At 42.0% G+C, this 25,386-nt stretch overlaps 1 protein-coding gene across 1 annotated transcript in view; it reads right to left on the bottom strand.

The window, feature by feature from the left end:
* The window catches only part of LOC115458839 (reversion-inducing cysteine-rich protein with Kazal motifs-like), a gene marked incomplete at its 5' end in the record, with an annotated part of 203,992 nt that overhangs the window by 103,056 nt on the left and 75,550 nt on the right, over window positions 1-25,386 (bottom strand). The window contains one exon of the mRNA XM_030188665.1: window positions 11,698-11,820. Coding sequence (XP_030044525.1) covers window positions 11,698-11,820 — 123 coding nt within the window. The remainder of the gene's footprint in view (window positions 1-11,697; window positions 11,821-25,386) is intronic.

The raw sequence follows: 25,386 nt of genomic DNA, 5'->3' as shown, positions 1-25,386 counted from the left end.
GCCTTGTGCTCGGGAGGGAGGGCGGGAAGGCAGGCAGCCTTGTGCTCGGATGGAGGACGGCCAGCCGGCCTGCCTGGTGTTCGGAGGGCCTGCCTGGTGCTGGGAGGGAGGGAGGGATGCCTGGTGCATGGAGGAAGGGAGGGAGGCCTGGTGCTGGGAGGGAGGGAGAGCAGGAGGGCAGCATCCCCAACGAGAAAACCCTAATGGGAGGTGCAGTCCTCCCGTTAGGTTTTCCACGGTGACTTCCTCGGAAAACGGTAGTGCATCGCATCGGATTAGTATTGTAATACTAATTTGCTCATTTGCATACCATTTTCGTTGGCTGCTACTGTGACAGGAAAATGCCCTTTTGTGCATGTCTCCAGTTTACTACTTGCGTTCTAAACTGGCTAGAACCAGTTTAAAACCAATGTTGCTGTTATTCAGGTTAAATTGCCCTGTTGGCACTTTGCGATAAAAAATTAGATTTTGGGTTGCTGTTTGGGCACTCGGTCTCTGAAAGGTTTGCCATCACTGACCTAGAGGCTGTCCAGAGATGGTGATGATAAGCACTAATTGCACTAAGAGGAACCCTTACAGAGGTGGCCAAACTCAGATAAGTGTAGAAGGTATGCAAGAAGGGTCTGTATAGGGAAGAAAAGGGATCTAGGTCCTTGCCCTTACACCAGACAGCAAACCTCCTCCATCTGAAAGAATAACACCTCTTAGTGGAATATTTCCTGGAAGCCAGTAAGACCTTGGAAACACCCTCAGGAATTTGCAAGGAAGCAAATTCTGAGCTCTCAACATCCAGGCAGTGAGGACTAAAGACTAGAGGTTGGGATGTAGAAGAGAGCCCTCGTTTTGCATTATGAGGGTTGGAAAAAAACTTCAACCTCCAAGGATCTCTGGAGGATAACTCCAGAAGATGGGGGAACCAGATCTGCCTGGGCCAGTATGGAGTGATCAGGATCATGGTCCTTCGGCTTTGCTTGAGTTTCAGCAAAGTCTTCCCCACAAGAGGGATGAGAGAATACGCATACAGAAGGCCGATCCCCCAATAAAGGAGGAAGACGTCCAATACTAGCCTGTCGTGGGCCTGGAACAGAATGGAGGGACTTTGTGATTTATTTAAGTGGAAAAGAAAGTCTCAACGAGGCAGGAGCCTTATTCTTAATGTACTGTGAGAGATTTGAGTGACTGTCCCCCTTAGATGGGGCACATCCCCTTGATTAGGGTTGGGATTAGGAGGGTGCGAGGGGGGGGGGGGACTGGATTGGATGGTGTTTCTTGGCTGACACTTTAGTCTTGTTCCCATTTGTGTAGGAGAGCACTAAGAACTCTGATGTATCTATCGAGGTGGGGGTAGTCGTAGGCTCTGTATGAGGTGGGTTTCTATAATTGGGGGGGGGGGGATGAAGGCAAGGGAAGGTATTTGTTTTTTTGTGAGTACTCAGGTTGGGGGCTGTGTTTTGGGTGGTTATATCTCAAGTAGGGCTCAACTTGGGAGAGGGTACCTTAGTTACACCAAGTGGGGTGTTGAATATTATGGATGATTGTTCTTGTGATATATAACACTTTGATCTTTCCCTGGGTTGTGATGCCTGATATTTGTATCTGCAATTTTGTTTTCTTGTCATCAATTTATTTTCATAATAAAAAATAGTTGAAACATAAGTGGAAAAGAGATCTACCGAGGGGGTGCCCCACACTTGGAAAATCGCCTATGTTGAGTGACCACTCATGCATTTGCATGACACTGCTCAATTTGTCAGACAGGATGTTGGATTTGCCTGCCAGGTAAGTGGCATTGAGCATCCCATGCTGGGCTGCCCAGTGTCACATCTGGATGGCCTCCTGACACAGTACGTGTGATCTGATGCCCCCCCTGCTTGTTGGTGTAGTACATCACAACCTGATTGTCTGTTTGAATGAGCACAATTTGGTTAACAACCAATCTCTGAAAGTTTTTAGAGTGTTCCAGATTGCCCGGAGCTCCAGAAGGTTTATGTGGAGATCTGTCTCTGCGCTGACCATGCACCTTGGGTGTGAAGCCCATCTAAGAGTGCTTCCAAGCCCAGGTGGGATGCATCTGTCATCAGCACCTTCTGGGGCTGAGAAATTTGGAATGGAAGTCCCACAATCAAATTGGATTGAATTATCCACCAAAGTAGAGACTGAACCAATTTTGGTGTTACTTGGATGAAATCTGCTAGGTTCCCTGAGGCTTGACACCACTGGGATGTAGGGTCCACCGGGCTCTTCTCATGTGAAGACATGCCAAGGGCATGGACATGGACGATGGAGGTCATGTGGCCCAACCACCTCAGCATCTGCCTGCTGGGTGGCTCGAACCTGAGTGGTGACAAGAGTGTCTACCCTTGGCACAGGGAGTAAAGCCCGTGCATGTTGCATGTCTAGCAGGGCTCCAATGAATTCCAACTGCTGAATGTGATGGAGATGGGACTTGGGTTAGTTTAAAATTAAGTCTATTAGTTCTAACACATGAATAGTTCTCTGCATGGACTCCTGAGCACAGTCCTTCAAAGTGCTCTTCATCAGCCAATCAACCAGATAGGGGAACACAAGGACTCCCAGACTACGTAGAGACTCTGAGACTACTGCAAACCCTGGGAGCCGAAGCGAGGCCAAAAGGCAACATGCAGTAATGGAAGTGATGTGTCCCCAGCCAAAATCGAAGATACTTCCTATGACCTAGAATTTTGGGATGCGAGTGTAAGCATAACCAATCGTTTTCCAGAATCATGGGGAGAAGGCTGCCCAGGGAAACCATCCTGAACTTTGACCAGGAATTTGTTCTTCAGCACAAGGAAGTACCTGGAATACAATCTCTTCCTTGCCTTTAGAAGGGCAGAGTGTTCCTCTGTAAGTACCTGCTTGCTGAGAGCTGAAGTGAGATGCTCTTGGTAGACAATTTAGTGGTCTTTGATGCCAATGCAGAGCGTAACTGAGATGAACTATTTGAAGAACCCACCAGTCAGCGATTACAAGGGGTCACCTTTCTTGGAAAAAAATCAGCCCCTCCCCCCGGTAGGTTGTCCAGGATGATTACTGTTACTGCAGCTATGCTCTGCTGGAACCATTCAAAAGCTCATCCCAGGCTTTGACTATGGAGCTGGATGGGCGCATGCTATTGACGAGAACAAGCGTGCTGGGATTGAGCCTGCTGAGAAGGATTGTACCTTCATCTCTGTGGGTAGTAGGGACTCCTGTTCAACTTGCCGAAAAACCTCCTAGATGAGGAGGAGGAGGGTGCAGAAGACGTCCATAGCGAAAGAGTGCCAACGGTATCCAAGTGTTTCTTGATGAGGTAAGCAATCTCTTCCACCTTGTCTCCAAAATGGTTATCTCCAAGGAATGTGGCATCCGTCAACCTCTGCTGGACTACCAGATCCAAGTCGGAGACATGCGGCTATGAGAGTCTGCACATTGCTATACTCCAGGCAAAGATCCTGGATGTTACATCAAAGGTGTCATAGGTGTCCCTGGCCAAGAACTATCTACATGCCTTCTGCTGCTTGACCAACTGGCAAAAAGATTTGACCTGTTCCTCTGGGAGAGAATCTGTCAAATCATACATACTGCGCACCAAGTTCCTCAAGATAGGTTCGTGTAGAGCTGGTAAGATGAATACGGGAGATGAGAACTGAGGGCTGATACATCTTCTTCCCAAAAGAATCCAGGGTTCTAGCTTCTCTGCCAGTAGGTGCTAAAGCACAGTCCCTAGAATTCCTGGCTCTTTTGAGTGCGGATTCCATCACCAAGGAGTGATGGGACTTGGGGTAGTTTAAAATTAAGTCTATTAGCTCTAACACATGAATAGTTCTCTGCATGGACTCTTAAGCACCATCCTGGACAGAACAGGGACTGACAGAGGGGACTCACAGTTCTTCACCTAAATATCCCATAGGATTTTGTGAAGCAGGACTGTCACATCCTCTCTAGGAGGGGAATCATAGTCCAGGACCTCAAACATCTCAGCCCTGGGCTTGTCCTTCATCTCTAAATGAATCAGAATGGTGGCTGCCACTTCCCTGACAAAAGACAGAAAGGAAAAATTCTCAGGTGGAGATTTTCTTCTTTCCTCAGGAGGGTTGAGGTCAGATGGGATACCATAGGACTCTTCCTCTGAGAAGTACTGTGGATCCTAATCAGACTCCCATGAACACTCCTCATCGGTGTTGGTGAAGAACTCCTTATGGGAGGGCCTAGAACAAGCCTGCCTCAATACTGAGGATCCATGTCCCTCAGTGCCCTGGAGCTCCTGGTACCATGCATCAAGGCTGATTGATGCCAATGCTTCTTGGCCTTTGCCCGATGCCAGCTGTCCATGCTCCTCAGTGCCAACAAGGACGACATCGAATCCTCACACTGCCTCTGGGTCGGGTCCGATGCTGACCAGTCACAGGGGCCCTGCACAACAGTCGGCACTGAGGAAGGTGGAGACCCACTTGATGCATGTCCACCGCATGTCAGATGGATCAATGCAACTCGAAGTCTATGCCAACATCGAAGATTTGGACCGGGCTCCAAAAAGTTTCTCTCTCTGAGAATCCCTCTGCCAGGTGGGTTCTTTTCTTCATTTGAAAAAATGGAGCACAGCTGGAAGGGGCATTTTCAGGCCCCAAACACTGAAGACGCCAGGAATGAGTGTCTTAGTCAGAGATGGTTCTATTGCACTGGGTACAGAACGTAAAGCCACTTGGAACCTTCGATAACATGGAAGGGAAAACAGTCGTGGCCAAATCAAACAGCTCAATGGTGCCAGATAAAGGGGCAAAGCAACCGAAAAAAAATTAGAGAAATGAGTCCTACCTGGAGCTCAGGCCCAAGAGGGCCTTAAAGAGAGCAAAAAAACCCACAGAAACTTAAAAGTGGGGAAAAACCAATAAAGGAAATTCTTATTCCATTAATGTGAGTGTTGGTGTAACATATTGTAAGCCACATTGAGCCTGCAAATAGGTGGGAAAATGTGGGATACAAATGCAGCAAATAAATAAATAAATAAATAAATAAAATGACAAAAAATAAGACAAAAATTTAAAAAAACAGGAGAAAAATCTCCTTAGGAAGGCACTATATGCTCTGAAATAGCATTCGTGCACCAGACGGTATAAGGAACCACGGAAAACGTGTCCTCTCCTCAAAAGGATAAGAAGAGACTTATGGTCCTGCACTCTCCTGGTGGGTGGATGGGCGGGAAGGCACAAACGCATGTGCGGTGGGGATGCTGCAAATGTTCTTAAAGCGATACTAGCTTTTTAATGATCCGTACCAGGCGACATGGATGACTTCACCCACATGTGAGACTATGACCTGCTTGTCCTCAGAAAATACAAGAGTTACTCCAAGAACCATTCACTGATCAAACTGGACACATTAATAGTGAAAGAGAGATGAACTGAAACCTAAGAATGAGCTATTGATAGTTGTAGCATGGATTACAGATGAGATGGTTTACAGCAAGCTTGGAAAAAAACTGGTACAACAGACATCTGTAAATTGAGTGAGAAAGAATTGAAGTGGTCACTCATCTTGTAGCTGGCTGCAAAGTTCTGATGGCAGAAAATTTATAACACAAAAACGCAAAACAGGGAAACATAACAACACACTGTGCCAGAAAACCACTGGAATTATGATCCTAAAAGAATTATGGAGAATTAAGTCCATTCCGACTGATAAAAAGCTAGATGTGAGGAAACTGGACCTAGTGGTAAGAGTTAAACACCACCATTAATCAGATGTTAAAAGTATTTCCCATTGTTTTTGGTACCAATAAACTGCAAGCTAAGGAACAGAAGCCTTGATTGATTGATAGAGGACACCTTGAGCTGGTGGTGACAATGGTATTGAAGCGTGTGAGGTATAACAATTGAGAGTTATTTCTACCAGTAGCCATACAAGGATCAGCTGGTACCAGTCTAATGTGTGTCTTAATTTTTTGACTAAGGTTCTTTGGAAGTACTGGAATGTTGTAACAGTCAATCTGGCCCTCCAGATATTTGATTTGCATATTGCTTATAGAAAGGGGAAGAATTTGATAGAGTAATACCCTTTACAACTTCCGTGCAAAGAAGATTATAATTTTATAGCACTGCCTATTAGAGGACATGTTCCCTGTGGTGGTTGACAGACTTGTGATATTGACACTTATGGAATTTGAGGAGCTATTATATGGGCAACAAACCTTTTTGTAAGGAGGGCAACAAACCTTTTTGTAAGGAAAATAAATAAAAGGAGGCCTCTTTGGTTCTCAAAAGTAGTACCTAAAAAGGTAAGGAAAAAGAGGTTAGCCTTTATAAACTCCAAGAGATCGCAGAAAGAGGAAGACAGGCTGCAATATTAGGAAAAGCTAAAAGAAGCTGGAAGTCAGGAAAGCAAAGATACAAATGGGAAAAAAATATCCAATACAGTAAAATGTGGGGACAAGATCATTTTTAGATATGTTAGTGATAGGAGGAAGTGCAAAAGTGGCATTGTGAAACTCAAAGGCCAAGGGTAGGAATGTATAGTAGATGATAAAGTGGAATTGCTTAAAAATATTTCTGTTCTGTGTTCACAGCTGAAGGGCCGGGAGCAGGATCACAGAAGACAAACACAAATAAGAATGGAGGCGTGGTAGTCTCTGAACAATTTTAAGAGGACTGTTTGTAAGGAGCAGGCTAAATTAAAGGTAGACAAAGTGAGAGGGTAGGATAGCATACATCTGAGGGTAACAAAGGAACTTAGGGAAGTTCTAGCAGCTCAGCTGGCTGACCTTTTCAATGTTTCTCTAGAGTCTGTAGTGGTTCTGGAGGACTGGAGAAGAGATCTGGTCCTTCTCCACAAAAAGCGGAAGTAAAGAAGAGGTTGGGAACTACGGCCTGTAGGTCTGCCTTCTGTGTTAAGTAAATTAATGGAAACGCTTTTAAAACAGAGAACAGTAAAGTATAGTTTCACTAGAGGCAGTTCTTGTCAGATAACTCCGATTAATTTCTTTGCCTGGGTGACCAGAGAGTTGGGTCACGGGAGAGTGCTAGAAGTGGTATATTTAGATTTTAGCAAATCCTTTGACACGGTTCCACAAAAACCATTAATAAATAAACTGAGTGCCCTTGGTATGTGTCCTAAAGTGACTGGGTTAGGAACTGGTTGAGTAGAAGGCGACAGAGGGTAGTGGTAAATGGAGATCATTCTAAGAGAAAGAATGTTATCAGTAGTGTGCCACGAGGTTCAGCACTTTTTAACATTTTTTTGTAAGTGATATTGCTGAAGGGCTGTCTGGTAACGTTTGTGGATGATACAAAAATCTGCTATAAGGTAGATATCCCTGATGGTGTGGATAACATGAAGAAGGACTTAAAGCTAGAGGAATGGCCTGGAATTTGGCAGCTTAGATTTAATGCAAAAAAGTGCAACATCATGCATTTCGGCTGCAAAATCCCAAGGGAACGGTACAGTTTAGGGGGTGAAGAACTTTTGTGCACGAAAGAGGAGCGGGACTTGGGTGTGATCATATGTGGTGATCTTAAGGTAGCTAAACAGGTAGAAAAGGCAACAGCAAAAGCTAGGAAAATGTTTGGGTGCAAAGGCAGAGGAATAGCTAGTAGGAAAAAGGAGGTGATGATGTCTTTGTATAAGACTTTGGTGAAATGATATTTAGAATATTATGTACAATTCTGAAGACCGCACCTTCAAAAAGATATAAACAGGATGGAGTCAGTCCAGAGGGTGGCTACTAAAATGGTCAATGGTCTTCATTATAAAGCACATGGGGACAGACAAAGATCTCAATATGTATACTTTGGAAGAAAGGGGGGAGAGTGGAGATATGATAGAGACATTTAAATACCTATGCAGCATCAATGCAAAGGAGGTGAGTCTCTATCAATTGAAAGGAAGCTCTGGAACAAGGGAGGCATAGGATGAAGGTGAAAGGGAATAGACTCAGAAGTAACCTGAGGAAATACTTCAAGGAAAGGGTGGTGAATTTGTGGAAAGGCCTCCTGGTGGAGACAAAAACAGATTTTATGTTGATTAATTGTGATTAATTTTAGTTTTAATGTTATGGTGGTGTGATGAAATATATTTTGATTTTATGTATGTATATTTTGTGAACTGCTGAGAACATTTGGATTGTGTGGTATCCAAAATTTTTAAATAAATACACAAACAGTATCTGAATTCAAGACAACTTGGGACAAATACATAGGATCTCTAAGAGAGTGACAGGGAGAGTAGATGGCATGGATGGGCATACTGGATAGGCCATATGGTTTTTATCTGCCTATAGTTTTCTATGTTTCTAGGTTTCATTTCTTCAGTGTGTTTTCATTGGTCTTTCCACAATCATCTTCATTGGCCGATTTGAACTGTCACCCAATATTCCTGTGTTAACCAGTATATGCTCACAGTCACCTGTATGTTTATCAAGTGGGTGGAATGCCTTCCCACCAACTGTATGGCTGAGATTATTGCCCTGCCACAAAAAGGGCAGTAGTGCATCCTTTGCTAAAGAAGAACAAACTTAACCAGGACAAACTCAAAAGTTACCGGCCAGTATCTAACATTACATTTTTGAGGGAAACTTATAGATCCAAAGGTTTCATGGCAGAGATAATGTTGAAGTAGAACATGGAGACTTGGTTGTCTGTCCTGATGAGAACTGGCACATCATACAAGGACTTGATTGCTTTTCAACTACAGAGATGATTGCCTACAAGAGAGGATAATATTTAAGAGACAGCCATGCACCATCTGCACTACCAGAGGTAAAAAGCAAGTATGCTACCATTGTTGGTCATTATAGATGCTGAAACTGTACTACTTGTGAAATCTTTTTGATATAAATATTTGTGCATCCAATTTAACAACCTAAGTATGACAAACTATTTCTTCAACTGTAATGCACAAAATATGGTTTACACTGCAATATATCCCTTTAATTTGTCACGTGTAGGGTTGATGAAAATAGAATTTAAAGTTAGTTAATTAGAACACAAAATTTACATTAAAAGTCATAAGAAAGATAAGCCAATAGTAGAACACTGCATTGTACAGAGAAATGCTTTTACAGATTTCAAATTTTGTCATCTTTGTGGCAAAACCTTCATGACGAGGATGGGCTGTAGATAATATTTTGATGAGAATAGAACACAAGATTCTAGGGGTGATCCTGGAAACGAGATACAGGATCACTATGGGGTGGCAAGTGCCACTCCATTTATTTTATTTTAACCTGCTCTACTTAACCAATCAACCACAGGGCCTTCTCTCTGTCACTACTTCCTATTGCTCCATGGGCGAGATGCAACAGAGGGAATACCTCAAGCCAGCCAGACTCAGCCTGATTTAATCACTGCCAGTGAACACAGCAAGCTTGTAGGACCAGGAAGAGGGGGTAAGGGAGGGAGGGAGAAATGTCAAATCCACAGAAGGGAATTGGGGGGGGGGGGGGGGAGGAAGGTGGGAGAGAGAGAAATCAGATCGGGGTGCAGAAAATTTGAGTGTTTTGTCCACAGTGACACCTAGATCTTTTTTCCAGATCATTTATAAATGCGGCTGTTTCTTGTGTTTATTATTTATTTTCCTTAATGTTATTTTACCTCCTTGCTTCCTAAAACATACTGGGCAAAAGTTTATTGGTTGTATTCCTGTTATATTTCCTTTAGATATTGTCTAATATCTTTCAAAGTTTTCTGTTCAAATGTTTAATTCCACCAAGTGTTGAAATTCCCTTTTGAAACAAATTAGAACCATGGATAACTATGTGAGTTTCTGTAAAATGTTAAAGACTTTCCTTTTCAAAAGGTTTCTATTAATCGAAATTAATCAATAATGTAATTTTTGCTAGTTATAGTGTTATCGGTCAAACTACGGTTCATATATTCCATAGTTTAAATCTTCTCTTATTCAACACGTTGTTTAATGATACTTACACAGCTATTGTCTCTTCTATACCAGTTTATGTAACTGTTAAACCTGATCATAATTATGAAGTACAAGTTGTATGTAAGCCACACTGAACCCAAGCTTACTTGGGATAATGTGGGATATAAATGTCAATCAATCAATAAACAAAATTAAAAATTGTTAAGGGGCCTGATATTCAGCCAGTGGCATTAAACCCAGAAAGTCAATGCTGAGCCATATCCAGGCACTGGCATTGAATTTCTGGGTTTCCAGAGTTGGCTAATACATAGCTGGTTAAGTGTGATATTCAGCACTTAACCAGCTATGGGTTACCACATAAAGATAGGACTGATATTTATGTGGTCCTACTTATGCGGTTAACCTGGTCAGTTAAGCGCTGAATATCGGCATTGTTTATATGGGATATGCAGGTTATGAACCATAAAATAACTTTGCAACAGTAACAGAATTATGAGCACACTATGCCTCTGTGAACAGGTTAAGAATCACAGAGAAGCTAAATCATAAGAAATTATACAGAATGTGAGTCTCATGTCAGCTTGCTCCTTCTGTTGGAGACACAGGCAGATATGGAGTTATAACAAAGATATGTGTGGCAAGAGAATACTATAATGTAAGAGGGAAAATTTGCTGTTGACCATGGAAGCAGATAATGAAGGAGACATAACTTTAGTTGCTGGGAAGATGGTTTTTGCAAAGTAGGATAATTTTACTGACCTTATTATAAACAAATATGTTATGAAGAACTCTGCTTCTGTAAAGATAGAATTTGCTAGAATGGGCTGGAATATGAGAGAAATGCTGACTTTGTACTTCCAATACTAGTCTATGAGAGAAAAGAGTATAAAAGGAGAATTATGGAGAGAGGTAACCAGAGAGATAATGTTAGAAGTCGCGTTTGTGTCCTGGCTGCTGTCTCATATGAGAATTAATTATATTATGTAGTCTAATTGTATTCCTGATTGGTAAGTGTAATAAACAATTATTGATTATTCTATTATTTATTTATTTGTAGCATTTGTACCCCACATTTCCCCACCAATTAGCCTTCTGTGTCTTTCTGTCTCTCCACCTGGTGGTGTTAGGACCATATTCTCTGGAATGCTGGACATTCCAGCTTGCAGGTAAATAGTACCTTTATACCTGGGAGAGGGCAGAAAGATAAACAGCATTTAAGCAGCTAAGTGCCGACAGAATGCTCCCCAAATAGCTGGTTTTCAGTTTGGTGCTAACTCGTTATTTTATGTGGCACAAACTGGTTAAGTGCCACTGAAAATCAGCAGTTAGCCTCAAACAGGTAATTTAACTGACCGGAAGCCATTGCTGGTTGAATAAATTTATCTCCTTATTTTTTCATCTGTTCTGCTTTTTGTGTTGCCATCTGATTACTATAAAGGGTTTGGGTGGCTCTTTAAAAATATCCTGTGAATCCAAAATAGAAATGTATACTCTTTTCTATTCCCAATATTATGTATTTCACCATCATGTACCCAAAACTTGCTGTAAAACCAAATGTACATTCTTTTCTAGTTCCAGTATCCATGATGAATCCAAGCCACATTGAGCCTGCAAAAAGGTGGGATAATGTGGGATACAAATGTAATAATAATAATAATAACGAAGATTTAAACAGTTAAGACCATCTCACCAAATTGAATACTTTCTCTGGTCCAATTTATTAATAGCGCATCCTGTTTGGTGACCTGCAGCCTTTTGAAAGTACTGCAACTTATAAAGATACCAGAACTTCAAAGTAACAATTAAGTTTCAAAAATCTGAAAATACCTGTAAACATACGACGCTCATCTTCCGAGCTGTGCTCATTTAGACACTGATGAACAGAACATATCAAATTGCCAGCAACACAAGAACACACATTGCAACCTATATCAAATGATGCTCCATGACCTTTAACAAAAAAAAAAAGTGTGTTAAGAAAACAGAACACATTACTGGAACACAGTGATTTCAAGAATAAATATAATATTCTTTGGAATAAAGACATGTAAAAAAATCTGTTTAATACTAACCAGATAGATTTCAGGATGGTTCAAGTACTGATTTGTTTAACTTAATACAATGAAGCCTCAACAGTGGTTCTGGGGAACCTTGACAGTGACTGATATACACCTATGTACCTAGCTGTGTCTGCCTAGGATCTACAGCTCACTGACAGCTTTTGTTATTTAGGAGAAAAGGGAGGAATCTTATTTTTGCAAATAATTTCTGTAGATTGTCTAGGCATATTGACATACACCATATAATGTCGATTAAAAATAGTAAAGGATAGGCAGGGACACTTTTTATACAAATCTCTTTTCAACTTTTCTTTATACTATTTGCTCATCACTACAGTAGTTTACCCTCACTTCAATGTGTGTAATTACAGCATAAAGTTAATACTGTAGGGTATGAGTCATGTGAAGCCTCATTTTAGATAGAATATAGAAATCTGAACTGATACAGCCATGTTGAGAGATGGAGAAATTATGTCTTACCTGATAATTTTCTTTCCTTTAGTCCTACCAGGCCAGTCCAGACTAATGATTATGTCCATCCACCAGCAAAAGGAGACAGAGAAAAATATAGTTCCAAGTAATTTGCTCCTTAAAGGTATTGTGCAGTCTGGAATGATCAGAATTTTGAATAGCCAAGCAAAAGTGAGGAACATTACAAATGCCATAGTTAGTGAAGTCACTTGGCATTAGCTGCAACATGTAGCATGGCTCTTACTCAACTGACAGGCATCTGGTTGAGTCAGGATATCCACTCTGAACTGCAATAAGCATGGCCGTGACTCAATGGCAAGAGATGTGGCCTGAGCTATAACCAGTAGTGTTGCTCCTTCTCAACTGAAGTCTAGATATTTTCACAGTCAGGAGATGTGACCTGAGCTATAACCAGTAGTGTTGCTCGTTCTCAACTGACATCCAAATATTTTCACCAAGTTAGATGTGGCCTGAGCTATAACCAGTAGTGTTGCTCGTTCTCAACTGACATTCAGGTATTTTCACCGAGTCAGGAGATGTGGCCTGAGTTATAACCAGTAATGTGTCTCATTCTCAACTAACATCCAGATAGCTTCACTGAGTCAGAAGATGTGGCCAGAGCTACAACCAGTAGTGTGGCTCATTCTCAACTAACATCCAGATATTTTCACTGAGTCAGAAGATGTAGCCTGAGCGATAACCAGTATTATGGCTCTTTCTTAATTGACATCTAGATATTTTCACTGAGTCAGGAGATGTGGCCTGAGGGGCAGCCAGTAGAATGGCTCATTCTCAACTGACATCCAGATATTTTCACTGGGACAGGAGATGTGGTCTGAGCTATAACCAGTAGTGTGGCTCATTCTTAACTGACATACAGATATTTCACTGAGTCAGGAGATGCGCCTGGAACCATAACCTGCAATGTGGCTCATAGACAACTGACATCTAGATATTCCACCAAGTCAGGAAATGTGGCCTAAGCTACAACCTGTAGCATGGCTCATTCTCAAATGACATCCAGACACATTCACTGAGTCAGGATGGGGCCTGAACTATAACCAGTAGTATGGCTTGTACTCAACTGACATACAGAAAAGTTACCAAGTCAGGAGGCCTGTCCTTAACTGTAATAGTTAGTGTGGTTCATATCCCACTGACATATAGATATGGCACTGAGACAGGAGACATGTGACTGAAGAAAAATTGGCATGGGAAATCCAAGAAATGACCACCATGCACAAGATACACATAAGAAAAAAAAAAGTCAGAGAGGGAGGGCCTCTAGACTGGTCTGTTAGGACTAAAGGAAAGAAAATTATCAGGTAGGACAGAATTTCTCCATTCTTGTCACCTCCACCAGACCAGTCCAGACTAATGGGATGTAGAAAAGCAGTCTCCCAAATAGGGCGGGACCATCAGAGAAAGGTCTCTCCATCACTTGTCAACCTAAGTCAGGAACAAACAGAAAACAGAGACGATCCATGAAAGGCAAGTGAAAGGCAGGCAAGCCCACTGAAGAGAAGTAAGCTGTTCCTATAGAAGTGCTGAAAAATATAAAAAATAAGAGAAACCTTGATGGCCAAGACTACTGTGAGCCAAAATGGGATTGTATAGGACAAATGGTGGTCTAGCCCACATAGAATATTAACTTACACTCCATTGAAGGAGACTTACAAAGATTCTCAGCAGGAGAACAAGCAAACTGTTTTCCAGAGCCAATAAAGTGTGACCAGCGAAAATAAGAACAAAGGCCTACAAGCAAGAGCAAGCCCTAAAGCTATAGAAGATAGAGATGCAACTGGTTAGATAGAGGTAAAAAGAAAGAGAATACATAATGACTCAATACCAAAACCTGCAATTGCCAGAACTATATCAGTTGGTGCTGTAGCTAGTACTGAGAGGAACAGCTGTAGACAGTGGAAAAGGAGGGACTCGAACCTACAATTTTACCTCCTGCACCTGGTTCATAGGCCGCTGCTCATACATGAAGAGATAAAAGAGGTATGCCAAGGCTGCCACCCACATACCACCTCATCACTTGAAGCTAACGGGGTGAGAATGGCACTAGAGTTAGACATGCAGGCATAGATGAAATGTAAGTGGTTGCTGTGGCACAACATACTATACAGGCAGCTATGCCATCTGAAGGAATACTTCCCAGAGTGCAACTGATGTCAGGGAGGAAGCACCCCATCCAAAGGAATGTCTGCATCTGGTGCACACTTGAAAGGTCACCTGTAGCTGTTGCTCAAGAGGGTAGGCCTGTGATTGCTGGAACTGAAGCCACACCTTTGGATGAGGTATAACCAGCCACACCAGGGGATGACACATTTGTAGCCACACCTGTGGATGCTGCAGCTAAAGCAATGCCTGACCATAATCATGGCTGTGTAAGGAAGAACCCCGAGTATGCTTTTACAAAAAGGTGAGAACCGGGCATTTGAAGCCACATCTGAGGTTGCCATGTCTAACACCACAACAGTGCACTATCTACATATCCATGAGGTAGATGTTTTATTAGAGTCATACTACAGTCTCAAAACTTGAGACCCATAGGCAAAAGGCATCCTAGAGTATAGAGAAACCCATACCAAATAGGCTGACCAAAGGCCATAAATATTGGTAGGAAGATATACCACTGTCTCATGGAGGCTTGACTTGATTTTAAACACCAAAGGTGCTAGAAACTAAGCATCTCAGCTGAAGCATACAGTGCATGGTGGCAGCCATAAAATACCTGCAACACGGTAGCCATGAGGTAACAGTAGTACCCTAGATAAGCAGCAGAAAGGGTGAACCCCAGCAGATGATGTCATCCCTAAATCTGGGAGAGAACGCTACCAAGGATAAGCTGTATGCAATCCGAATAGACTGCCTGTAGAGATGAGGACCACAGCAGCCAACTGGATGATGAAGAGATTGCAAACCCTATTTAACAAGTATTACCAGGGAACAGAGACGTAACTAGCACCATTTCAAATCATAGAAAATGGCATAGTGCAATTACAGTTATCTTCTCTTTAAGAAGAGAAGAATCTGTGATACCTTATTATTATAAGCTACATTGGCTACCAATAATTGCTCAATCACAGTTTAAATTATGTATATTAATTTTCTGGTCTTTACAGGGAAACGTACCCTCTTATCTGATAGTTTTTTCCCCTTATTAGGTAGACAGTTTCTTTACAATTTCAGTAATTGAAGTTGGTTAGGTATTTTAGACAGCTTTCACCATATCATATTTCTTGTGGAATTCACTTCCGGCAGCAGTTCGTTCATTAACTAATTATCTGTTATTTCATAAGCAACTTAAAGCAGTGTTATTTGAGTAGTCTGTGGATTGATGTAAACTTTAGATTATTATGTGATTTATTGTATATTCCCAGTTGAATACGCTGGTTTTTTTTATTGTTTTGTGACCTACATGGAACTGAACAGGATGTTGCGGAATATAAGATCAATATAATAATAATAATATAATACTACTGCACACCACAGGTTGATGCAGCTAATATGCAGCCTCTAACCAAGTTGTCACTAAACAACAAGCCTACAGGGAAAGGACTTTCCAAGTCGCTGCTGCCCCTGTGCAACTTAGGAAGCTGTTGACACTACTCCTCAGTGGAAGTTGTCGCCGCCATGCTGTACTGAAGGCTACCATCACTGAGCCCAGACAGCTGTGGCTACCACTACATAGCACATAAGAATGTTGCTAGAACACAGTACCATGGGGAAGCTGCCACCACCATGCATCACCACCAGGCCATACAGGATCCAGAAGCACAATGCACCATAGGGGACTGTCACCACTAGGCAATATAGGAAGCTGGCAGCAGCCCCCCCCCCTCCACACCAAACGATGTTGCCAGTATGCAGTACAGAAGGCTGCCGTGGCTACATAGAACAGGGAGGCTACTACCAAGGAGAATGCCACCACTAGATAGCAAGAACATGGCCACAAGGAAGCTGCAAGGAATATGAGACTATGCAGGACAAGTGGATAATGGCATTAGCCATATAAGTAGTTGCTATGGAAGTACGGAGGTGTCCTCCAGGACTAAAGTTAGAGCCATACAAAAAAAAAAAAAAAAGAAATGCTGCTGCCTCAGCAGAGCATAGGAAGATAACACTTGCAAAACACAAAGGCCAATGGCCCAATGCAGCAAAAAAGGAGTGTGTTGTTTTTTTTAATCAGTGAAACCAAAAAAACTGTGCCTGGAAGCAAAACATAAGATCTGGCCACACTGAGAAGCAAAGAACATCGATGTATTAGCCAAAGTAAAACAACTGCCCCAACAGGACGGGAGGACTCTATTTGGACAAAATCAGAAGACACACATCCTTGTAGAGCTCTCATTCCCCTGGATCCAAGATTTCTACTGAAGTAATCCACCTGAACTTCAGGGCACCCGCAATGTGCACTGCTGAGAGCAAGGATAGACGATTCTCTGCCCACTGCAGAGAGGGTGCGCCTCCTGAACCAGAAGAACAATCTTTGTGCCTCCTTGTCTGTTGACATAGGCCACTGCTCTTGCATTGCTGGACAGGATTAAAATGTCCTTGACCTACATGAGGCCTGTAAGGTATTCCTGATTACCCTCAACTCCAGGCAGTAGATCGACCACAACACTTCCACCAAAGAACTTGGGCCACTTGGCCCAGATGATGTGTTCTCCCATCCAGAGAGACTGTCATCTGCAATCACCAACAACCTCTCTAAATGTTCTTCAGCTGAAGCCACCAAAGCAGACTGAAGTTTGCTTGGGTTATCCAAGAAAGTCTGAGAAACCAGTCAGTGAAAGCAGGGGACTAATGACTGAGAAGGACAAATAAGCGGTTGCATGTGAAATCCTGTCCAAGGAAAAACATTCAGCGCTGATGCCACGGTGCTCAGAACTTGCATATAATCTCACACCTGAGAGGCAGGAAAGCAGAGCAGGCTAGAAACCTGGGAAACAATCTGCTGCTGCTGTGAACCTGGGAGGAACATCTTCCCTGACTGGCTATTAAATACAACCCCAAGACATTCAAGAGATTGAGGAGTTAAATCCATCACCTTGGAAAAGGTTCCTGGGGCTGTGGCCAGACCAAACGGTATTGCCCCAAACTGAAAATGCTCCCCGAGAATGGAGAAACAAAGGAAAGTTGATGAGGGGGTCAAATTGGCATATGGAAATATGCCTCGGAGATACAGAGAGATAAGAACCTCTCCCAGCTGCACTGACACAATCACTGACCTCAAGGTTTCCATTTGGAAATGTGACTTTGAGGGCTCTGACAATGTGCTTGAGGTAGAGACTAGGATGAAAGGAACCACCCTTTTGGGAACTATGAAGTTGAGAGAATAGCGCTGCTAACCCTCTTCTGAGCAGAGCACCACTTGCATCGCTCCTAATGAATGAGATCTTGAAATATCTCTCAGATTGCTAGAAATTTGTCAGGGGCTTTGCATAGGGAGTCCAAGAAAAAAAATCTGTGCGTGGACAAGCAAATTCTAGTTTGTAGATTTCTCTGATTACATTCAATGCCCACTGGTCCGAGGTGATCCTGGTCCATTTCTCCAGGAAGCTGGAGAGAGGTCCTCCAATACAGATCCCCATGCAATGGACATGTACCCCATCTTTGGACTGCATGAGCGTCAAGTGCCATCCTGGCATTGGAAGTCGAAGCTCCATCACCCCAAAAGGGCTGCTATTTCTGCTGAAAGCACAACCGTTGAAATGAGCCAGATTTCCCTGGCCTGTAACCCCTTGCATCACGAAATATGGAATGAACTTGGATGAACGGAAAGGAGCCTTAGATTTATCCTCCAGTAAACGTTGCCCCTTTGGTTCACCCAGATTTTTAACAATTTTTTTCAAGTCCTCATTACTGAGAAGCATTCTGCAAAAAGACAGTAGGGCCAGCCTGGATTTTGAGGCAGCATCCGCTGCCCGATGTCTAAGCCAAAGTCATTTTTAGCTGTAATGGCTAAGGACATTTCCTTAGCAGAGGCCCTAAGATAACATAACAAATCTGCTAAATTAGTCAAAACAGTTTCCAAGGAAAGCAAAGACTGTACCAAGTCCTCAACCACAGGAGCTTTTTGAACCCAATTCAGGCATGCCCAGGAGCCACAAATGTGGCCTGCAAACACAAAGCTACCACTTCAAAGGACAGCTTAAGGGAGAATTCCAACTTGCGATCCTGTACTTCCTTTAGAGCCGTTCACCCTCCACTGGAAGAATGGTTTTCTTGGTCACTGCAGTGAACTGAAAGTCCACCACCTTAGGTAACTATAAAAATTTCAGCTCCTGAAAAAGGGGAGAATAAAACCATGACATAATTCTCACCACCCTCAAACCAGCATCAGGGGTCTCCCACTACACTGAGATTAAAACCTGCATAGCCGTGTGAACATGAAACACTTTCAAGTAGCTTCTTGGTGCCTGACATCATAAGATGTGAGGTAGCCGCTGAACTGAAGTGTTCAGGAGAAGAAATATTAAGTACTTCCAGAGCCTTAGTAATTATGGAAGGTAGTTCATTCTTATGGTAGAGTCTAGCCAAAGTAGACTCTACCATAAGAATGAACTAGCCAAAGTAGACTCAGGAGGAAGTTCAGCTTCTCGCAACAGGTCAGACAGTGAATGGTATGAAGCTCCAGAGAGGAACATCAGAACGGTGTTCTGAGGGTAAAGAGACTTCATCCACCTCCCTCTAAACTTCTTAACAGAGATGCTTACACTGCTGATTAGAAAATGCCACGGGGGAGGGGGGCTGAAGACAGCTGAGAGGAAAAATACCTCTAACAAAAATCCTGGTGCATTAGAAGCACCAACTCTGGGGGTGGGGAGTGGAAAGAGTACTCAAAAATATTAACATCCAACCCCTGCAAGGTGGTGGGGGAAATTTTCCCACCAACTGGGATGGTCCTGGCAATAGCTCTGCTGGGGAACAGTGCATCGGCACTTCAAAGATGGCCACCATGGATGTGCACTTTGGATGTGGCACCATGGAGCCTACCAAAATATTTGCCTGCAGTCCCTCTGTCACAGCTGAAGCATTCACAGCCAAGATGGCAGTCGGGGGGGGGGGGGGGGGAGGCTGGAAGAAGCTTGACTGCAGGCAATACACTGGCTCCCACACCATGAGCATCATTTTGCCATTTCTGCCGGGGCTACCACTGAGCAAAGAATAAAATGAAACAAGCACTTGCAGCATATGAAGCTCCCCAAAGACTGCTGCTGGCAGAGGCACAGCAACTGATGAAATTATACTAAATCAGCTTCCTGTTTGCCGCATGCACTGCTTGTCCCTTTCTCTGGAAAATATTCCTGCATTTCTCTATTTTTTTTATTTTTTTAAAGAAGCAGAAGATTCCCTTTTTAATTTTTTTTTTTTACATCAAAATATGCCAGCAAGCTAGAAAGGGTAGACAAGATGAGGGGAGGGGTCTGATGTACCCCTGACAGACAGAACCTGCCAAGACCCCAAGCTCAACTGAACACAAGGGACAGGCCAGGAGCAAAGACTACACAGAGAGCTACATACAATATATCTTTCCACTTGATGAGATAGAGAGAATACTGAAGGGAAAGCTGCTGTACAGTATCCTTTATGGTAGAGTTCCGTTATTCTGTCTCCATCTGCTGGTACACAGACAATCTACAGATCTCTGGATTGATCTGTGGGACAAAAATTAAATGGTGGATTAAGGGGGCGTATTCCCTTAACCCTCCTGTAAACGAGAATAGTGAAGGGAATGCTGCTGTACAGTATCCTTTATGGTAGAGTTCCGTTATTCTGTCTCCATCTGCTGGTACACAGACAATCTACAGATCTCTGGATTGATCTGTGGGACAAAAATTAAATGGTAGATTAAGGGGGCGTACTCCCTTAACCCTCCTGTAAACGGCTGGCCCAAACGAGAACTTTTTATAAAACTACAAGTGCAAAGTGGGGAGCTGTAAATCTTGATGCTGATATAATGGAACAAAATAAAAAAAGAAAAGAAGAGAAGAAAAACTCCACAAAAGCCGATAAAGACCAAACAGTGGAGATAACCAATTTATCTATCACTAATAGTGTGCAAAGTCAAGTTCTTAGTCTTGTTAAAAACAGTGCTTGCCACAATTGCTTGATGGAACTCGATGGGCCACGTTTCAGCACTCTTGCCTGCATTACTGCAACGGAATCTATGTGGGATGCAAAGAACTCACGAAAGAAAAACCTCCAGACCGCCCAAAACACAGCAGCCAGACTGATATTTGGTAAAACACGATTCGAAAATGCTAAACCCCTCTGTGCAAAGCTGCATTGGCTCCCAATCAAAGAACGGATCATCTTTAAAATCTGCACTTTGGTCCACAAAATAATCTATGTAGTCATCCCAGGATACATGACAGATCTCATAGATCTACCTACCAGAAACAGAATCGGATTACCCAAATTGGAAAGGACTTAAATACAAAGCAACTTACGCATCCTGCTTCTCCTACAAAAGCGCACAACTATGGAATGGACTCCCAAAAGCCGTGAAAACAAATCCATGACCATCTAAACTTCAGGAAATCACTAAAAAACAACCTTTTCAAAAAGGCTTACCCCACCGATCCACCGTAACTCTCCACACCCAGCAACACAGCATAACCAATGACTGTACTAGACAACATACAATCTTCACTCCCTTGACCCTCATAGTGCCCGCTACAAATCTACCTCTTTCGACCACAATATAAACTTGTATTTGTTATCAACCGACTTGGCGAACGTCTTGACGGTACCATGTAGCCACATTGAGCCTGCAAATAGGTGGAAAATGTGGGGTACAAATGTAACAAATAAATAAATAAATTAGGAGTCCAAAAGGAATCTGACGCTTTCACAGAAAATGGCAGCAATGTCTAAATCACAAAGCACAATGTAAATACAAATTGAAGTGTTGTACCACAACCAGATCAAAATGGAAGGTTCAAGTCCATCAACATCATCAACTTCACAATTCACATTCCCTGACTCCTGAGACTGATGATCACTTATTTTCATCCGCAGATTTAAAATCATAATAGTGCTTCATATGCCATATTTATCGCCCACTAACAAATACAGAGTGAGTTGTATTTTGTTCACCAGGATATTTTAACAGGGTGGATTAGGATTCCTTGAGGTTATAGAATTCAGATATTGTTGGAGCTGAAAGGGTAGAGGTTGGCCGGGGGGGGGGGGGGGGGAGTATTTCAGTTGCTCGTTGTTATTGTTTTCAATTTGTGATTTGTAAATAGTTGTACAGAATATTGTTCCTTTTCATACTTTAATAAAAAGATGTAAAGTGTTCGAGGCTTGTGCAGATGCGGACAGGGCGGGGACAGAGACAAACTTTGTCCCCATGTCATTCTCTAACATGCATTTCAAAAAGGTCAGAGGTCAGGTCTCATAAAATTCATTAAAACCATCAACAACCATAAAAGTCATTACTAACACTAATATTTTACCTGATTGACCTCATAAGCAAACTAAAATATAAAATCTCTGTGAAGCAGAAATCCTTTTTGGTTTATTTTAATGTTTCATATGTGCTCACACTTTTTATGTTTCTTTACTATCATCTTGGTTTTATATGATTTGAATTCAGTTTTTATGATTACATAGGCGAAACATGGCTTCACTGTGTGACCCCTAATCCTAGAATTTTTGGAAACAGTAAACAAGCGATTCACATCTACCTATTCCACTCCACTCAATATATATATATATTTTTCAATTTAAATCTTTTTATTGATATAAATTCTGTATAACAAACATAGTACTTCAACTTCCTTAAATACAGATATAAAAGACCATCCAATTTTTCCTCCATCTATAAATTTTCAACTCTTATTACCCCCCTAGCCCCCCCCTCCCTCCATCCTTTTTACCTCTTAAACCCCATGCTGTTGATCTTTATGAATTCCCCCCTCCCCCCAACTATATGTGTGCCAACCACCCTCTTAACCGTGACCACCCCCTCTTCCTTCTCAATTCCCCATCTCTACGGTATGCCGTGAGTCTTTCCATGAGTACAAATTGCTCCACTTTCTCCCTCCACTCGCCCATGGAGGGAGGATTCTTATCTTTCCACCTTCGGGCAATAAGACATTTAGCTGCCGCCATACCCCAGCGTAGCAGCTTACTTCGCTCCCAGGAATCACTATCATTATGTATTCCCAATAAGCACACCTGCGGGCTGCACACCATTGAAATCCCTGTCATTTTAACCATTGTTTTGATAACCTCTATCCAAAATGGCAATATCCGGGCACAGGACCACCATATATGTAGAAAGGAGCCTCTCTCCTGTTCACATCTCCAGCACCGATCAGAAGCAGTCGGATACATCTTCCTAAGACGCTCAGGGGTATCCACTCAATATTTTATAGACCTCTATCATATCTCTCCTCAGCTGTCTCTTCTTCAAACTGAAGAGTCAAAGCTGTTTTCGCAATTCTAAATAGGGAAGTCATCTCAGCTCCTTTATCATTTTCGTCACTCTTCTCTGTATCTTTTCTAATTCCACTATATCTTTTTTGAGATGCAGTGACTAGAATTGCACATAGTATTCGAGGTGCAGTCGCACCACGGAATGATATAAAAGCATTATATTCTCATTTTTGTTTTACATTCCTTTCCTAATAATTCCCAAACTTCTTAGCCACCACTGCACACTGAGCAGAGGGTTTCAATGTATCATCAACAATGACACCTAGATCCTTTTCCTGGGTGGTGACTTCTAAAGTAAATATTTCCTGGGTGGTGACGTCTAATGTAAATATTCTAATTGTAAAGGGCTAAAATATAAATCCACATACGCGACCAGTTTCTCATACATTTGCACGCAGCTATGGAACGTACTACCGAAGGCCATAAAAACAACACAAGACCTAACTATCTTCCGAAGGCTACTGAAAACTGATCTGTTCAAGAAGGCATACCATAAACATCCATCTTAAATACTAAATAATAAGACTTTACACGATCTAGACAAAACCGAAATCTTATCACTTGACTGATTAAACTCTTTGCTATTAATGAACAACCATTAATACTTTAATCCTTATGTCGAATATGATCTCCACAACCGATAACCTAATGTATGTTACAATTCTAATTTAATATTGAGGAACCTTCATGCAATACCATAATGTATTCTTCTTTACCATGTATGAATGCACATGGTATATATATATACACACCATGATCTGTCCATCTATGTTACGTTCCATGTATGTTACCATGTATGTATGCACCTTAACGCAATACCATTTGTAATTCTGTTACCTGGACATGGCAACCGCCATTACGGCAAATGTAAGCCACATTGAGCCTGCAAATTGGTGGGAAAATGTGGGATACAAATGCTACAAATAAATAATGTGGAACCCTGCATCATGTAGCTGTAGTTTGGGTTCCTTTTTCCCACATGCATCACTTTCCACTTGTTCACACTGAGCATCCAACTGGAAGATGAAGTTTAGTCTCCCAGTCTCATAAGATCCTCTTGCAATTTTTCACAATCCTCTTGCGATTTAACAACTTTGAATAACTTTGTGTCATCAGCAAATTTAATTACCTCATTAGTTATTCCCATCTCTAGATCATTTATGGATATGTTAAAAAGCAGTGGTCCAAGAACAGAACCCTGGGGAACCCCACTATGTACCCTTCTCCATTAAGAATACTGACCTTTTAACCCTACTCTGTTTTTTTTTATCTTTTAACCAGTTTTTAATCTGCAATAAGACATTGTCGCCTATCCCATGACTTTCTAATTTCCTTTGGAGTCTTTCATGAGTTACTTTGTCAAATGCCTTTTGAAAATCCAGATACACAATATCAACCAGCTCACCTTTATCAACAAGGTTATTCACTCCTTCAAAGGAATTCATCAAATGGTAAGGTGGGAACAAAGTTGAGACCTTTAGACAATACCTGCTCTTCTTCAATTGATACAATTCTACTGGATAGATTGATTACCACTGATGATATGCTCTTTGGGACCTCATCCAAGGTCTGCTCCTTTGAATACCTCTTCCTCATTTGTTACCTCTCCCTCTTCTTGTCCCTAAAATTCATCAGGAAGTTACCGTTGCGTATGTTTTTTGGTCCTGATTCGACTTACCAAGATAGAACTATTATTAAACCTAAATCAATTTGGAAACTGGCAGGCCAATTAGACCCAGTTCTCAGGACATTTAAGAATACGTTAATAAAGGATGTGGAACAAATGAAAGATAGGGCCAGATACAAAAGAAAGGATCCACGAAATTTAACAAAAAGTGAATTTACTTCATTACAAAATTTGAAAAAGGACCAAAGCATTATTATAAAAAAGGCAGACAAAGGGGGTGCCATCGTGCAAAATAAAGAGGATCATATCATTGAAGCCCTTCGACAGCTTGAAAACAAGGATTCCTATAGAAGATTGACTTTAAATCCCACTAAACGTCTTCAAACACAGATCCACAAAATTACCACTAGGGGTCTACAAGAAGGCTACATTACTGCAAGAGATAAAACATTTATGGATCGCTTTGATCCAGTAGTTCCAGGTATGTACTTCCTTCCAAAAGTACACAAGAATGCACGCAAACCGCCCGGCAGACCAATTCTTTCTGCAAGACAGTCAATTTTAGAACCTCTGTCAATGTTTGTGGACGTTTTCTTAAAGCAAGAAGTTCAAAAAAGCCCTTTGTATATCAAAGGCACAACCCATTTTTTTTACAAAAAATAGCAGATGTGGATTGGGAACAGGAAGATTTCCTTATGGTAACCCTAGATGTGAATTCGCTTTTTACATCCATCCCTCAAGATGAAGCGTTGAGAGTAGTAAAGAAGGTGCTAGAATTCAGAGATGGACCTCAAATGATACCCACCGACTTCTTCATGTCATTGACAAAACTAGCCATTAAAGAGAATTACTTATGTTCAATGGAGCGTTTTATCTACAGACCGGCGGTATTGCAAT

This window comes from Microcaecilia unicolor, unplaced genomic scaffold (genome assembly GCF_901765095.1).
Source record: "Microcaecilia unicolor unplaced genomic scaffold, aMicUni1.1, whole genome shotgun sequence".
In the NCBI taxonomy this organism is placed as follows: domain Eukaryota; kingdom Metazoa; phylum Chordata; class Amphibia; order Gymnophiona; family Siphonopidae; genus Microcaecilia; species Microcaecilia unicolor.
Note: the sequence above shows the minus strand (reverse complement) of the source record. Positions and strands in the feature narration are given on the sequence as shown.